The 16949-nt window shown below is 37.9% G+C and overlaps 1 protein-coding gene across 2 annotated transcripts in view; it reads right to left on the bottom strand.

Annotated features, from left to right (window-relative positions):
• The window catches only part of LOC135698385 (protein FAM117B-like), a 46058-nt gene extending 30217 nt beyond the window's left edge, over positions 1 to 15841 (bottom strand). For both annotated transcript variants that reach the window (XR_010517484.1, XM_065218347.1), the window contains exon 1: positions 15338 to 15841. Coding sequence is in view for 1 of the 2 variants with exons in the window: in XM_065218347.1 (XP_065074419.1) it covers positions 15338 to 15560 (223 nt within the window). In the remaining variant the exon portion in view is untranslated. The remainder of the gene's footprint in view (positions 1 to 15337) is intronic.
• Positions 15842 to 16949: the final 1108 nt, after the last annotated feature.

Below are 16949 nucleotides of genomic sequence, written 5' to 3'. Positions count from 1 at the left end.
GTTCACTGTGCATTTAGTAAGTCAACTTATGAATGTCATGATTTCAGCACGAAATATTCTGTTGATGGATATTAACGGTTGCATTAGAAAATTGGCGAAATTTTTCTAAAAAAGCTAGGCATAAAACTAGGGTGAGGCGCCAGCTTTTGGCCCTAGTGGTCCTTGAATTGACCCTATCTTAAATTCAACATTCTTACATTATTTCCATTTTTTTCGATACAAGGTTCGAGCATACGTTTTGCCATAAATCTACGCAAAAAAAGGCTTGAACATTTATTTCAAATTTGATTTAGGCCCTTGAGCCAAAAACTGGACCACAAGTGCTGGAAGTCCCAGCCTGGGACTTTAACCATAATAGAAAAAAAAAAGTTTGTTAGGATCCTGTTCAGCTAATCTTTTGCCTTTTGATCAATAGTAAGCTTTGGTAGTAGTAACCCGAGCAAAGTCCAGCATCAAAATGACAGCAAATTGAAATCAAGTTTTGATACCAACATCAAACTAAAATCATAATTTGATTTCTGTTTACGCAATTGACAAATTTGATACCATATTTTGTTTTCATTTTGCTGTACATTTGCTCTTCAAAAATATGTTGCTGCGGGTTTCTTTACATTGCCTTAGCATAACATCAAATTGAATACATGTTTTGTTATCAACAGGAAAAATTGATATCAAATTGAGTTTTCAGTTTGCTCTCACTGCAGAAATAGTTTTCAATGTGATGTCACAGGAAGATTTTTGGCTCTCAATTTTGATATTTTAACCGTTAAAACAACCAAAACGACAGCAACCTGTGTAATCATTATCAGCGAAATCACAACATCAAATTTAGATTTCCATTTGATCTCAGACTTTGCTCGGGAAGCGAGATTGCTTCTCATCCCTAAAGGCCTGGGTCCAATCCCAGTCGGCACCGCCGGGATTTTCTAAAGCATAAAATCTCTGATCACGCCTTCCTTCGGAAGAGAAGTAAAGCCGTTGGTCCCGGTCCATGAGTTGATGGGTCAATAATTAGGGTCCAGGTATGGGAGCTGCCTTCCTGGCGTCGGTAGTATTGGTACTCAGTACGGAAAACAAATCAAGGAAACAAACGAAAGGCTGTCCGCAAGCAGCTTACTATCAAGGCTGTCCACCGAAGAAGGATGAAGAAGCTGCACCGCTACTGATCGGATTCAGTTGCTCGTCGTGAGCCGCTGTGGGCCATCTATGCCGAGCGCGTCACCCTTGTTCCAAACAACATACAGCTCGTCAGCCTCATCCGTGTTGAACACCCTAATAGCTCAGCATTACTCAACCATCACGACAATACGGTTCTTTTCCGGACCACCATCAATTAAGAGTTAATTTTCATTGAACGTTCGCTCGCCTTGCTGCCAGCCACATCACCTCCAAAGCTCATTGATAATGTAAACAGCAACCATACGTTTGCGGTCAAATGTGTAAAAGTATTGGTACATAAAAATTCTCGCAATGACCGAATACCACATGACCTTGTCAATTATCCAGAAACACATCGAATTAAAATAAGGTTTTCTCGAGGAAAAAAGCAATAAATCTCGAATTCATATGATTGATCGCAAATATCTCGCTTTTGGAAAATTTTAGCAAGAAATTCCTCCGATCAATTTTTGCTTTTTTTATTATAGATTGCATAAACCAAAAATTTCGTGCGTTTTGTGCACGAAAATGTGTAATTTTGTCATCAGAAAACGACGCATTTCCGTGATGGGAAAAAGTGGTTTTCCTAACGCAGTCGCCGAATATTGATACTGAACACGTAGTCTTACGTCAAATCTACGGTCTCTTACTTTTATCTTACAATGGACTGTATAGGGAACAAGCAAGTTTTACCAGAATTATTATTTTTGTATAGAACCTTCACGAATGATTTTCTAGCCGCAGTGCATTTGGGGACACAAACTTGATTCGAAAATTTAGCTACCATTTAAATTAGAAAATGAATTAATAAACCTTCCGACGACCACATTACAGAATCTGTTGATGTGGTGAAACATTGCAAATTCTGTATAGTTTTTATGCAAATCTGTAATAGAATTTTACATTTCCCGGTTGAGTGTGAAGTCGATTTCCTGATGATAAGAAAGTCGAGTTTCCAGTCTTTATATATCTCGTGAGTGTAATTTTGTATTGTTCTTGTCCTTCCTTGATTATGTCCGATGTAATAGTCTTGACAGTATTTTATTATGGTGTGGGAAAATCGTGATGTCTGTGTGATCTCTGTCTTCACGTAGACTAGTCTAGTGGCCCCTGTCCGGGACATCTCGGAAACCATTCCCGATAAATCTACCAAAATTTAAATTTTCCGATTTTCGGAAAGCTGGTTCGACTTCCCAGGAAACTGCTATTTTCTAAGGAAGTCGAGCTAAACCTACATCTTCCTAGAAATAAATCACACAATCTGGAAAATTTACCCATTCGATTTATTTGAAGCAACTAAAATAACCTATCCAGAGGAGCCAGTAGAAACTTCCGGTCGGAATCTATCACAAACTTCCGATGTTTGAGGAAACTTCCGAGCCAGAAGGACATTTGTGGAAGGTCGGATGCGTCTTCTGAGATAAGACAGATGAAACTTCTGAGGCAAATTAGAAAACAATTTACCGAAGTAGGAAGACACTTCCAAAGGGTGAAGCTACGAGAATGAAGACTTTTGCGAAGAAAGTTGATAGAAACTTTCGTGCGAAGCCAAAGATGCTTCCGGGCGAAGTTGGAGGAAACTTCCAGGGCCAAACGACATACATTCCCTGAGCAAGCTGAAAAATACTTCCAGGAATAGTCGAAAGGAATTTTCGGATAATCTTTGCAATAACTTCCCATGGAAGTCGGAATACACCTCCAAAGGATGTCATAAGGACTTCTGGGGTAGCCGGAAGAAATTTCCAGTAGAAGTAAGAAGATGTCCGGGAAATATTTGCCGATTCCTGGAATTCCCGGGAAGATCCATCAGGGGTTTACCAATTTCCGGGAAGCTGAAAATTGCTAGGAAATGTAAAAAAAAAGTCTACCGTATGCGTGATAATGTTTGCACCATCGTACAAATAAGGTTTCCGTTTCACCTATGCAAACAAAGCCTTGGTTTTCTTTGCATGCACGTAACCTACATGCAATAGGGGATTTCACGTATTCTCGGCAACCTTAGCAGCGACAATCTTTCTATAGCCTTTTTTCTCTAAGCAACGCACACATATGCTGTATACGAAGCCAGCTACGGAACGAGTATCGAAGTCAACTGTACGCGATCGAAACTGACAGGATCAGCCGCTGTGTACTTCTTCTCGAGAACACGAACTGCGTCGAACTACTGGGCTTTAGTGATGCGTCCAATAAGGGCTATGTTCGGCCCAACTCCTACTAGACATAGAATTAAGTGAATTTTGTTACAAACAAAGAGCAATGAACAATCGGCTCCGTAAAGCTAACGCGATTGAGCCTTCCAAATAAACGAACTAGTAAAAAAAAACAATAAGGGCTATGGGGCTTGTCTGTCGACGACAACGGGTGCTCGATGACAGCAGGTTCGTCACTCATATGCAGTATTGGTTTGTTTGCGATCTTTTGCTGCCAGCTACTTTAACAATTTCATCCAAAAGAATTGTCAAAAACTGTTTTGACACGCTTTTACAATGCTCCAATCTTCTCTAGTGAGAGCGGGGCAACATCTTTTTTTCGGCAACCTTTCTATTTGAGCTGCGTGTTAAACAGTTGTGCTTTCATCGTCAACTCGAAATCAGCAGTATTTTGTAGTGCGTGTGTTCCATTTTAAGAAAACCCTGCTATATTGCTTTTTCTCAGTGGTAAAATATAATTAAATCGAAGCTGAAAGCCGTTTGAATGCATTCAGCGAAGTATTTTCGTAAGAAAATCCAGTGAAATTAGCGTTTCAATTTGGGTTGCCGAAAATAGTCTGTCATGCCGAAGCCGTCATTTCCCCTACTTAAATATCATTGCTTAGTACTTTATTCCCCTGCAGCTCATCTAAACGCTATAGAAAAAATGTAAGGCCATCACTAGATGACATCCAATGCATTTTACAGACCATTTACATTTCAACCACCGGTACTTTTGCAAGGACAAATATATTTCTCCAGAGCACCAGCAATGTACTACAAAATGTGCAGCAATGATCAACCTTACCTTGCATTTGTACCTACGTAGTCGCAGGATGGGTGCGTGGTTTTCTTCGTGTGTATTTGTGTACGTTCTTTATACTCTTATCGTGTATATATCGGTTATTGTATCGTGATTTCACATGACCAGACGCATTCAGCATTCTCAATTTGGTCCCATTCTGTTTCCCGAATGATGTTTTACGAGAAAATATACTAGATCTATTTTGCAATTTTCCGTAGTAGAGACAAATTTACGGAATCGACAAATATACAATATCTTTATTTGGCGATGTCGATACGAATTTGATGTTTGAAACATAATGTATCATACCTTCAGGCTCCTTCCAGCTCCTGAACAGAAAAATGACAAGCCATCAGTGAGCTTTTCGTTTGCACATAGAAACAAAGCAAGAAACATACGCACAATACTTCAAGCGCTTGCATGTGATTCTCTGTCGTACACAGTTTCAATATGAAGCCGCTAAGTTGCACTGCGGGTGCATGTATCCACTCGATTGTTCAACAGATATATATGAGTTGGCCATCTTGTTAATTGAGAGTCTTGTCTTTGCATTCTTTTTTTCTTGATTTTTTTCCGTCGATCTTGTTTTCCGAACTGAGTACCAATGCTAACCGACGCCAGGGAAGAAGCTCCTACACCTAGACCCTACCTATGGACCCATCGACTCGGGGATCGGAGACCAACGCAGAAGGCGTGATCACAGATTTTATGCCTCAAAAATTTTTGAAGGCGCCGACTGGGATTGAACCTAGGTCCTTTGGGGTGAAAGGCAATCACGCTTACTACTACACCACCGGCACCGCAATACGTCGGAGGCAAAGGCCATCGAGAACGATTCATGGAACTATGTGGAGCAGGTTTGAACAACCATCAATCTGGGTGATCGTACACTATATCTATGCTCACTGTAGATTCCACCTGATCGAGTCCGGGACAATGAACTCGTTGATACTCACTGTCGATCAGTTTTCACAGTTACCGAAAGTGCCACTCCAGTTCGTGGAGCCCATCTCATAGCGGATTCTTGTATCCAGATCCTGAGCTATTAGCCTCTCGGCAACTACAGCGCAGCAACGCTTTCTCAAATAAACCATGTAGTTCACGAAAATGACGTTGTTTGGACCTCTGCTTCGTGATCACTCATGACTGCTGCGGTTTCTTATGACTTCTGTAAAGCTGACCACAGCGTCCAAATCATAAGGGCCTAACCGCGATGATCGATTATCTTCATCGATTTTCTCGTTTGTTAAGAACTCAGCTAGATTAACATTTCTTTATACCTTTGATATTGCTTTTGCTAACTAATACAACCTTTCACTACACTGTATTGGGATAATTAAGAAAAATTGGTTCACTAATCTGTGGTAATGCGAAGGGAATAGATTATTCGTAAATATCATCAAAATTATATTTGAGGGAGTTAGAAGGAAACGAGTGCAAGTGACTTTAATCGATTATTTTCATCGACTTTCTCTTTCTTTAATAATTTAGCTGCAAACATATTCCTTGATTCGTGTGTCATTCTGGATACCTCTGAGAACCTCCTTTATCAAACTATGTGGCAGAAATAGCGCAAAATCTGTTTATAAAGTTGTGGTTATCAAAAGAGAAAGTCGATGAAGAGAATTGATCAAAGTCATTTACATACACCCTTTTCCTTCTAACCCCCTCATTTCTAAATATTATCGGAAAAATCAAAATATTTTCAAAAACTAATACATGTAAAATGCAAACCTTTTTGTGCTGAACAATGTTTGTTCTACGGATGTTTGTTTTTATGGCTATTCTAAGAAAATGAAAATATTTTTTTTTTTTTTGTGGTAATCACAGTGGCAGCAACTTGCTTAAACTCTACACTGGACCCCTTTTATTGATAAATTTTGCTTCTATGAGCCTCTATTTTAAATCAACACACAAACGTTCTTAGGCTATGATGCCCGTTTGGTCACTGTTGTTTTTGTGTTGATCCAAATAGTTTTGATAATATAATTGCGCATTCTTGTTTTTTTAAAAGGTTGATTTTTGTCCCAGTCTTGTCTTCTGTCGTCACTTATTTTGTCAATTTGTCTTGTGTATTAACCCCCACTTGTCTTGTTTATTGTGTCAACTTGTGTCTATTGTCCTTCCCCATCTGTTTTTAAACTCGTTCTGTTACTCTGTCATGACTAATTTCATTGATATATAAAAATAGTAATATCAATTACAGGATAATATGGTTATTTCTCGATTACTTTTTCAAAGGGAAGCACCAGCTCCTGCAAACAATGCATCCGATCGTCGACCCGGCGCAACCGGCAGCTCGCACACGCTTATCAACACCACCAGCAGGTAGAGGAAAATTTCCCCTATCTGATGATAGTGCCAGCCAGTGCTGAGATTTGTCATTGTCATTGACAGACTTTTGCGCGATATTGACAAAATTGTTTTTCACATAGTCAATGATAGACTTGATCCTCAAAAAAATCTTTGTCAAAATCTCATTCATTTTTTCGTCAATGACAAAGATTCACCTGGTAACAGAAAGGGTAATTTCTTGCATTCTGAGTCACATTATTGTTATCCAAGCTGTTCAGGACGTAGATGCTTGTTCACTTTAATGGCTCCATGTAATTGTTTTCCTCAATAAATGGTTTCATTTTAAATTTAGCTAATAAACAAATCAGCACATGTTCGTCACTGACAAAAATGCCACTGACAATTGACATGGTTTGCCTTGACGATGACTGTTAGCTCCAAGTCCCCGGCAAGGTGACAGAAAACCTTAGTTTCACGTACCCACTTGCAAATGGTAGATGTCGCCACACGACGTAAACAAAGGGATTGTCTATCACCACCGCAACGGTATTTCCGGTATTTCTCTATGGAAAACCAACTTTTTGTTGCACCATGTGTTGATGCCAAACAACAGACAAGAATGCCATATGAAAAGAGCTTATTTATGATTTTCGTGGTGAAGTGAAATAAATCCATACAAATTGACCCGAGTTTCATTTCCTTATATCATCGAATAGCAATAAAAATACTTTGGTTTCTTCAGTTAATTTTTGCTCTTGAATTTGATAATCCTTCAGATTATTGCTTTCAGTATAGTTGTGCAACGAAGGCTTGTCCTGGGCCCGTTAAATAAAAAAATGTTTAATTTCCCGCGTTTCTCTTACGGGGTAAGGTAAGTAAACTGCTGAAATTGAAAATTAGTCAAATTGCATGATATATTACATTTTAAGTTTAAATGCATTTAAGGTCTTCGAAAGACGGACAAAGTTCACCACTGTACTCTTTTAAGCTAGTTCTTCAAATTGTACATTTTGCAGTACTAGCTGCGTATACAGTATCTCCATAGATGTAACTCTAAGACCAGAAGGTCCCGAAGAAACGTGCTAAACTTTTTGACTCGGCTCTGGTACTATCTTCCACAAAAGAAGTGACAGACGACTAACTGGCGAAGAAATCCATTTAAATAATGTGGTTCACTGTAATAGAATTTTCTTGGAAGCTTGTGCCATCATCCACCAGATGGGCTAGTTTTTTTGTTTTCATTTGAACAAAGTTGATTTTGTGTACAATGATTCTTTGACAGTGTGCAAAGAGTGCGTATCATTTTGTCATTTTTTTATGCATTTCAGTTTTGAGTAGAGTGAAAGAGATAGAACCAAAACATTCTAGTACATTCGGTGAAAATGCTAGTTCAATCTAGTAGTAGTGTTGCCATGTGGTACAATCCAGTAGTAGTGGTGTTGCCATGTGGTACACTGAAAAATTGCAATAGCAGGTTAGTCACCAAAGTTTTCGAGCCGCTCCGTCTGTCACTTCGTTTGTGCTATCTTCGGTCCCAAACTAATCGATGCAGCCCTCGAAACATAGGAAAATCCACTAACCCCTCATTTTATCTGTCAAAATTTCATAGCGAATCAAAACGAACATTGTGTAGTACTAGAATTTCGAATAGAATGGGGGAAGTTAAACGATTTGCTTGGGACCAATAGGCTAGTCAATTAGTGAGCCAATTTAAAAACGTTAGTTTCGTATTGGTTGTTGGTATCTCCCCACTCCGGTTTTCCTTAATCCGACATCACGGTCTCTTATGGAGCTTTTTTTACATTGGTAACATTGATTTGTTATGACTTGACAGTAAGATTATCAAATTTGTAGGATTAGCAAGGGGATACTTTAATAAGTACGCACTTACTCGCTGCAAAACAAATTCTTTTTTTGTTCATCATTCACGATAATAACAATAGCCTCGAAATCAATATCCTCGCTCAATTCACATTTGTTTCGATTAATTCGATGACAATCACATATTTTCGTTTTACAAATTATATGTTTAAACTTTTGGTTCTGTTCTGCTCAAAGACACACGAGACTACAAAAAAAGTTTAATAAACTGATTATGAATTGTGCATACGACCTCGCATACGACTGAAACGCAAAATGACATTTCTCGCTGGCATCACTGGACTTCCTATGCCACTAATGTTAATTTTGACGTCAGACAATGAGATGAATTTTAAGCTTGGATTTTATTTATTGTAAATCATTTCCGCATTCGCCCTATTCAGATAACCCTTCTGAAAATTGTGAGTTTGACAGAACCACCAGCACCAAATTGTCGGGGTACACTGGCAATATACTGGAGTTCTCAAGTTGCCCCCGGGTTGGTTAGCTCAAACGAGTGACCAAAGCAGAATTTTGAGTATCACCGTGTATTGTCGAAATTGTGCAGCACTGGTGCCAGCACGCGCGGGCGAGCCACCAGCTACGCCAAATCGACGACCAAACGCACCGCCTACAAAAGCCGATACGCTCCCTTGAAAAAGTTATCGAGATTTCTACTAATTAATGAATTATTGACAATTACCTCTCATGATCCTTGGCTCCACTATGATTTTAACTTACCACTTTTTGATTATTTATCAAATACCTCTCCGAGTATATAACGCCCCGATTGGTCCTGAATTTATTTGATATCCTGTTCGAAGTAATTCTTTGAGTTCCAGCTTGTACGTGTCTCACGTCATATGATTCGCCATTCATAAAGATAATGGGTTAAAAGGGAGTAAAACATACATAAAGGTAGATTAGTATTAGTTGTACTTGATCCAAACAATAGAAAGAAGCATAGATGACTTAGTAGAAAAATAAAACTAATATGTAACTAAAAGTGCAATGGATAAGTGTTAGTTCCGGGATCATTTTAGTGTTAGTAGTTATGTTAGTTTTGATCCGTATTCAGCCCTGCCGGCCCCTCCAGCACTATTTGCAGCAATTGTGATAAGATTATGCGACACTGCTACTACTACTATGTTAGATGTATGACGCAATGTCTTTCAATAAATCACTCAATCAATTTGATGTTTGAAACTTTGCTCAAAAGGGTTTTGTTGACACATCATACCTTACCGAAAACTAAAGCACAACAATCCTAATTCTTATTTCAAACCTATCAACATATTTAACACATCTTTCCTAAAACTTCACTTGTTCGTAAGCGCCTGGTTGAAGATATGACTTTCGCTATTGACATTGTCTGTAATTAACAAATACACTAAATAGGAAGATTTATTATACAATTTCATAGGCTAGTCGCCTCCCTAAGCGGACCCCCGCGTCCTATCTCTTATGTTAATTAACTTTCTGAATTCTCTAATTGAAGTTTATTTAATAAATAACTGAAATCTCTAATCTACCTACCCAATCATAACCCATGCTTTTAAACTAAAATTTAACGTGTTTCAAGTACTTCTGGCTTTGACATATATTAATTATATCTTTGTTCGTCCCAGGTTACACCTTCAAGTGACTAAAATGCTTCACTTTGAAGTTAGTTTCCAAGCTAATTTTAAATTGTATATTGTATAGGGTAAATGATCCAATTACGCTTTCACGTTTCCATGTGGCACCACAAAAATACATATGGGTATGTCACAATAGAAGCACACCACAGTGGAAATCCCGAGCCATAGTTAAAACACTTATCCCAAATCAAAATGAAGCACATATAAGATTAGTTACAATACCATGTACAAAAATGATGTTTAACATTGTTTCCTGAGTAATACTTCAATGAAAACAACAATGAAAGCTTGACACGCAAATAGAAGGAGCACCGTTGGGCACTTTCTGAAATATTTCAATAGTATAATTCCCTTGCAAACCCAAATAAATCTATCTCCGTAAAAATAAATAAAATAAGAGTGATTTGCGGCAAAACCCGCCAGTATCACACCCAACGTCAGTGCCTGTACGTAAGCGTACTACGACGCGGCTCTCAATAAAAGGAGTAACAAGTGTGATACTATCACTGCTAAACTAGATCTTTGGTTCTCTCATGCAGTGGTTTATCAGAGGGGAAGCTTAGTAATCCCCATTGCCTGCCCATGACGCCATTCTATCGCGGCATGAGCCAGCCACGCCGGCCATAAACCTACCGTCTCCAACACTCCACTATAAAGCATGAAATTAAGCCCGCCCACCAACAGCAAGGTGCAAAAACTAACCAAGGGGAGGGTTTCTAAATTCCAATAAAAAACTATCATTGATTCTATAACATTCCCCAGAATTTATCATTCCCCAGAAAAGATGATGAAATTAGTAATTTATCACTTTTTTTTGGTCATTTGATATTATATTTCAGTTTTATATTACAGAACAGCTTAATATACATATTAAGCACACACATTTACACATTTTTTTAAATATATTTTTCATGATTAAACTCTCTGATTAGTTTCACTTTACTAAATTGATGATATACTACGTTTTTTTAGCTCTTTAGAAAATGACAACCTTCAAGTTTTCGAGCACTTCGTTCACCATTTAAAAAGTCAAAGGGTCTAATATGCAATCCAATTCAACCAGTCGGAAACTGTTAAACCTTATCAAAGAATTGTTCGACCTGAGTTGAAGAATTTCTCGTTATGGATTGAAAAATCGGTGCATGGAACATTATTCCACACGTTATTATCCCAAATGGGGAATGAGATTCTGGGGAACGGTTTTCTTGGGAATGTTATAGAATCATTTGTATTCAGTATAAATTAGAAAAGGAAATTTCCTTCTCAAAAAATTTAACCGTTCTTTTGATCCCTTGCTGTTCTTCCATTTGTCTTAATTTCGGGGTAGTGGCCATTCGGAGTAGTGTACTATTCGGGGTAACGGCGTTCGGGGTAGTGACATTCGGGGTAGTGTCATAGAATCCTGGACCTTACCTATCGACCCCATCAACTCATGAACCGGGGACCAACGGCTTTACTTCCCTTCCGAAGGAAGGCGTGATCACCACCGGCGTCGCTAACTTCTACATTTATTTACCTTTCCGTACGTACCGTAAGATTTGATAAAGATAAACGAATTGGTGAGATATTGTAAAAAGTCTAAAGCAAACCCCACACGTATCAATATATTGACGCGAAGAGGAATTATTGACATTAATATTGATGATGTGAATACAGAAATATTGTCAATACCGTGTAGGGTCCACATAACACTGCTTCTTGACGCCAAACTCGGCACTCCAAGTAATCAAAATGAAAATGAAATCCCGTCCTGGCGATTCGCGCAACGGGATTTCTAATGATTTTTATTTAGTTCACTTCAAGTCTAGTGAACTAAACAACCTTAAGGCCTTAGAAAAAGCTAGCCTTATGCTCCATGTCCGAGTGAAGTGGGAACACTTCAGGAAGACTGGAGGAAATTTCCAAAACCTCACTCAGTGCCGTAAGTGCCAGGGTCACGGAACTAAAAATTGCTACATGCCAGCTAAATACATGAATTGTGGTGATTCCTCTCACGCAAAGGACGACTGTCCTGTGAAGGAAGATCCTAAGAAATTTAAATGTTCAAATTGTGGTGAAAACCACAAATCCAATTTTTGGGAATGTAAGACTCGCAAAGCGATCCTACAATCTCGTTCTAACCGACAGGTAAGAAACGCTCCACGTTTCCGACCAGGTACAAATTCCTCTGCTGTTAACAACGGTCAGCGAGGAACAAATTCTACATTCGTACCCGTAGGTACAAATATCACCCCTGCTTCAAATTTTTCAACTGTACCAACTCCCCTCGCTGCTAACAATGTTCAGCGAGTTAATGGAGCTACCTATGCTGCTATTGCAGCGGGTAGAAATCAAAATACTATCCAAAGTAATTCTAACGGGAATTTTGACAATTTTGACTTAGGAAGCATTACTGCCCCTAAAATGGAATTTTTACAGAAACATGATTTCTGATATGCTTAAATCTAACTCCATGTTTGATGCTATTCAAACTGGAGTAAAATTTGCAAATAATATTGTCATGACTTTAAAATTCAGTAATGGATTTTAAAGCATTAAATATTGTAAATTGGAATGCTCGATCTCTTAAAGATAATGAAGACGAGCTATTTAACTTTTTGAGAGTTCATAACGTGCATATTGCCGTTATAACTGAAACGTTCCTTAAACCTGACCATAAGGTTAAGAAGGACGCAAATTACTTGATTTATAGAAATGATCGTCTTGATGGACCCTGTGGTGGCGTTGCCATCATTATTCATAGACGAATCAAACATAAAATTCTTTCTTCATTTGAAACCAAAGTTTTTGAAACTTTGGGAGTTTCTGTTGAAACAAAATTTGGACAACTTACGTTTATAGCTGCCTATTTGCCATTCCAATGCGTAGGCCAGAAAAAGAATTTTCTCAAGGGTGACCTCCAGAAACTTACCCGTCATAGGTCTAAATTCTTCATTATTGGTAATTTTAATGCAAAACACCGCTCATGGAATAATGCTCAAAGCAATTCCAATGGTAATATTCTGTTTGATGATTGTTCTGCAGGTTATTACACTATTCAATATCCAAACAACCCAACATGCTTTTCTTCTGCAAGAAATCCCTCCACTATTGATTTGGTCTTAACTGATTCATGTCAACTTTGTAGCCAACTGGTTACCCATGCTGACTTCGGTTCTGATCACCTTCCAGTAACTTTTGATATATCCCAAGAAATAATTTGTAATCCCAACAGCTCTACTTTCAATTACCATAGAGCTGATTGGGAGCAGTATCGAACATTTTTTGAATATAACTTCGATCCAAACATTCCTTTGCAAACCAAAGATGAAATTAATTATGCTCTTGAATCTCTGACTACTTCTATAGTTGCAGCAAGAGCTGCCTCAGTACCAAAATGCGAGGTTAAATTCGATTCAATTATAATAGACGACGATCTTCAGCTCTTGATCCGTCTTAAAAATGTCCGTAGGAGACAATATCAAAGAACACGCGATCCTGCCATGAAGGTTATCTGGCGGGATTTGCAAAAACAAATTAAAAAGCGATTCTCTGCCCTGAGGAACAAAACTTTTGAAAATAATGTTTCTAAATTAGACCCGAGTTCCAAACCCTTTTGGAAACTCACAAAAATTTTGAAAAAACCTCAAAAGCCTATTCCAGCGCTTAAAGAAGGTGGTAAAATTTTGATCACAAATTTGGAAAAAGCTCAGAAACTTGCTAAGCAATTCGAGAGTTCCCATAATTTCAGTTTGGGTCTTACTAGTCCTATTGAGAATCAGGTTGCTCGGGATTTTCTGAATATTTTCTCTCGGGAAAATATTTTTGATGATTCCTGGGGGACTGATTTGGACGAAGTAAGGTCTATAACTAAAAAGTTTCAAAATATGAAAGCTCCAGGTGATGATGGAATTTTCTATATCCTCATCAAAAAACTCCCAGAGAGTACCTTGTCTTTCTTGGTAAAATTATTTAACAGATGTTTCCATTTGGCATACTTTCCTGATAAATTGAAAAATGCAAAAGTTGTTCCAATTTTGAAGCCGGATAAAAATCCAGCTGAAGCTTCTAGCTACCGCCCAATAAGTTTGCTTTCTTCAATAAGTAAACTTTTTGAAAAGATAATTTTGAATAGAATGATGCTTCACATCAATACGAACTCAATTTTTGCAGATGAGCAGTTTGGATTTCGCCATGGGCATTCAACTACTCATCAACTCTTAAGAGTTACCAATTTAATTCGTTCAAACAAATCGGAAGGCCACTCAACTAGAGTTGCTCTTCTAGACATAGAAAAAGCATTCGACAGTGTTTGGCATGAAGGTTTGATTGCTAAATTGAAAAAGTTTAATTTTCCACTTTATATTATGAAATTAGTTCAAAATTATTTAACTCACAGAACTCTGCAGGTAAATTATCAAAATTCCAAGTCTAATCGACTACCTGCTAGAGCAGGAGTTCCTCAGGGTAGCATTCTTGGGCCTATATTGTATAACATTTTCACTTCGGACCTCCCTGATTTGCCTCAGGGTTGCCACAAATCTTTGTTCGCTGATGACACAGGCATTTCCGCTAAAGGAAGAAGTCTTCGTGTTATTTGCAGCAGACTGCAGAAAAGTTTAGATATTTTCTCTTCTTATTTACAAAAATGGAAGATTTCTCCCAACGCTTCCAAAACTCAACTTATAATATTTCCACACAAGCCTAGAGCTTCGTTTTTGAAACCTAGTAGTAGTCACATAGTCACTATGAACGGAGTTCCAATTTCCTGGTCAAACCAAGTGAAATATCTTGGATTAATACTTGACCAAAAATTAAATTTGGAATTCAAGCCAAATGTAACAAATATATAAAATGTTTGTATCCTCTTATAAACAGGAAATCCAAACTTTGCCTGACGAATAAACTTCTAATATTTAAACAAGTTTTTAGACCGGCCATGCTTTACGCTGTGCCAATATGGTCTAGTTGTTGCACTACCAGGAAAAAAGCACTTCAAAGGATTCAGAACAAAGTTCTGAAAATGATTTTGAAGTTGCCTCCCTGGTACAGTACAGTAATTTATTTTGAATTTGGAACAAATAAAGAGTTAAAAATAAACATAATCAATTAGACATTTTAGTTAACACACCAGCCTCTCACGCACAATAAGAAAATCAACCAGAAGTTCAAGTTCAAAACATTTTTTTTTTACTGCACAAGTGTAAAACTACAGGCTACCGTTGAATATACTAAATAACTTCAAATACAAACATAAACACTGTGTATGTATTAAACCTAGTGTTTTAATAAAATACATAGGCAAACATAATGTACGTCTTTCGAACTGACTAGGCTCTGCAGGATTATCGCTCTCATATGTTTAACAACATTATTTAATAGCACTTAATGGTTGGCATCGATAAACCTACCTTTATAAGTGAGTGCACCGGGACTCCGATGGCCCGAGATGGCATGCTCCGGTGAGATGTGCCTGATGGGGGGCGAAAGTGTCGCAGATAGAGATTTGAACCCAATCCCACTACCGCCGCCGGAAGTTGTACATTGTAGCGAGCCAGAACCGCGCACCACAAGAGAGCTTACCGGAACGAACGCCTTCATAGGCTCGTTCTGTTTGCGTACACGACTGGACATTTTCCTTTCACCACCACTCCGGTTTCCACTGCACTGCTCTTCTACTGACGGATTTCACTTGCACTTCTTGCACAATCCTCATCCGCATTTGCCGTCGCTTAAGCGAGAAAATAATACTCTTTGCTATTCCGAACAACCGATATTCCAACACCATTCGAACTTTTACTGGACGACACTCATTTTACTTAGCGAAACACGGAACTAAGAAGCCCGAAAATTTGCAGACATTACATTTTTCCGACGTTCTCGATTTTGGACAGCAGAGATTGGTCTTTGTTCGTCGTTCGCCTTGCCCGTACTCGAAGGAAAGATGGAAGAAAGTGATCCCACTTTTGACAGCTACCGTTTATCACCATAAATAGAGATGTGAGCAATTTGATGAGGGGTATATACTGCCGCTCATCGCAAGTCGGTCCCATTTGCGTTTTTGTCAAAAATGTGTGCTAATCACTAGAAATACTCAGAGCACAGCAAACAAAAAAAAAAATGTAATATCGATCAATGCAATTCAAGCTGATGTATGAAATAATGATGTAATAGAAAAAAGCAGATACAATATAACATCAATGGATTTAATTTTGTTCGCAAAATCGATGTACATCATACAACGTTAATATTATTACACAACCGATGGATGATTTATTTTTTTATTTATTTATTTGTCGTCAATCAGTGTAGACCGTTTTACAATAGTGCTGTTGCCTTACATGCTATTTTAAAACATACGTTTTATTTGAAATTGTCAGCAAATGTAGACTGCATATACAAATATCTAAAAAATAAAAATTGTTTTGAACTTAACGAGATGAAATCCTAGCAGTTAGTGTTCTCCTTACTGTATCTTTAGACATCGTTAGATCTATATGCTCACAATAATTATTATACACTCTCATCATTCTATTAATTGGTCCATTTTTACCATAATTCGTTCTGTGAGGTGACAGTTGAAATACATTTCGAGTTCTTAACATGCGTAATGGTACGTAAAAATTTAATCTTGCTAATATTTTTTCTGAATTTACGCGTTGTGAGATAATATCATTGACAAAGGAAATCATGGAAATTTCTCTTCGTTTCTTAAGTGTTTCAATGTTTATCAACATGCAACGGGACTCATAAGAAGGAAGGGGAAAAGAGGTCCAGCCTAGTTTCCTAAGAGCAAATAACAAAAACTGTTTTTGAACTGATTCCATACGATTTATATAAGTTTCATGGTATGGAGCCCAAACCACACTGCAGTATTCGAGAATTGATCTCACGTAAGCTATATAAAGTGTTTTGATGGTATATGGGTCTTTAAAATGATAACTAAATCTTTTTATGAATCCCAACATATTATTTGCTTTGTGAATTGTGGTATTCACATGATCTACAAATGTCAACTTCGAG

Source organism: Ochlerotatus camptorhynchus, unplaced genomic scaffold (assembly GCF_037179485.1).
Source record: "Ochlerotatus camptorhynchus isolate MF236.1 unplaced genomic scaffold, CSIRO-AGI_Acam_v1.1 ptg000085l, whole genome shotgun sequence".
In the NCBI taxonomy this organism is placed as follows: domain Eukaryota; kingdom Metazoa; phylum Arthropoda; class Insecta; order Diptera; family Culicidae; genus Ochlerotatus; species Ochlerotatus camptorhynchus.
The sequence above is the reverse complement of the archived record's forward strand: the minus strand, read 5'-3'. Positions and strand labels throughout refer to the sequence as shown.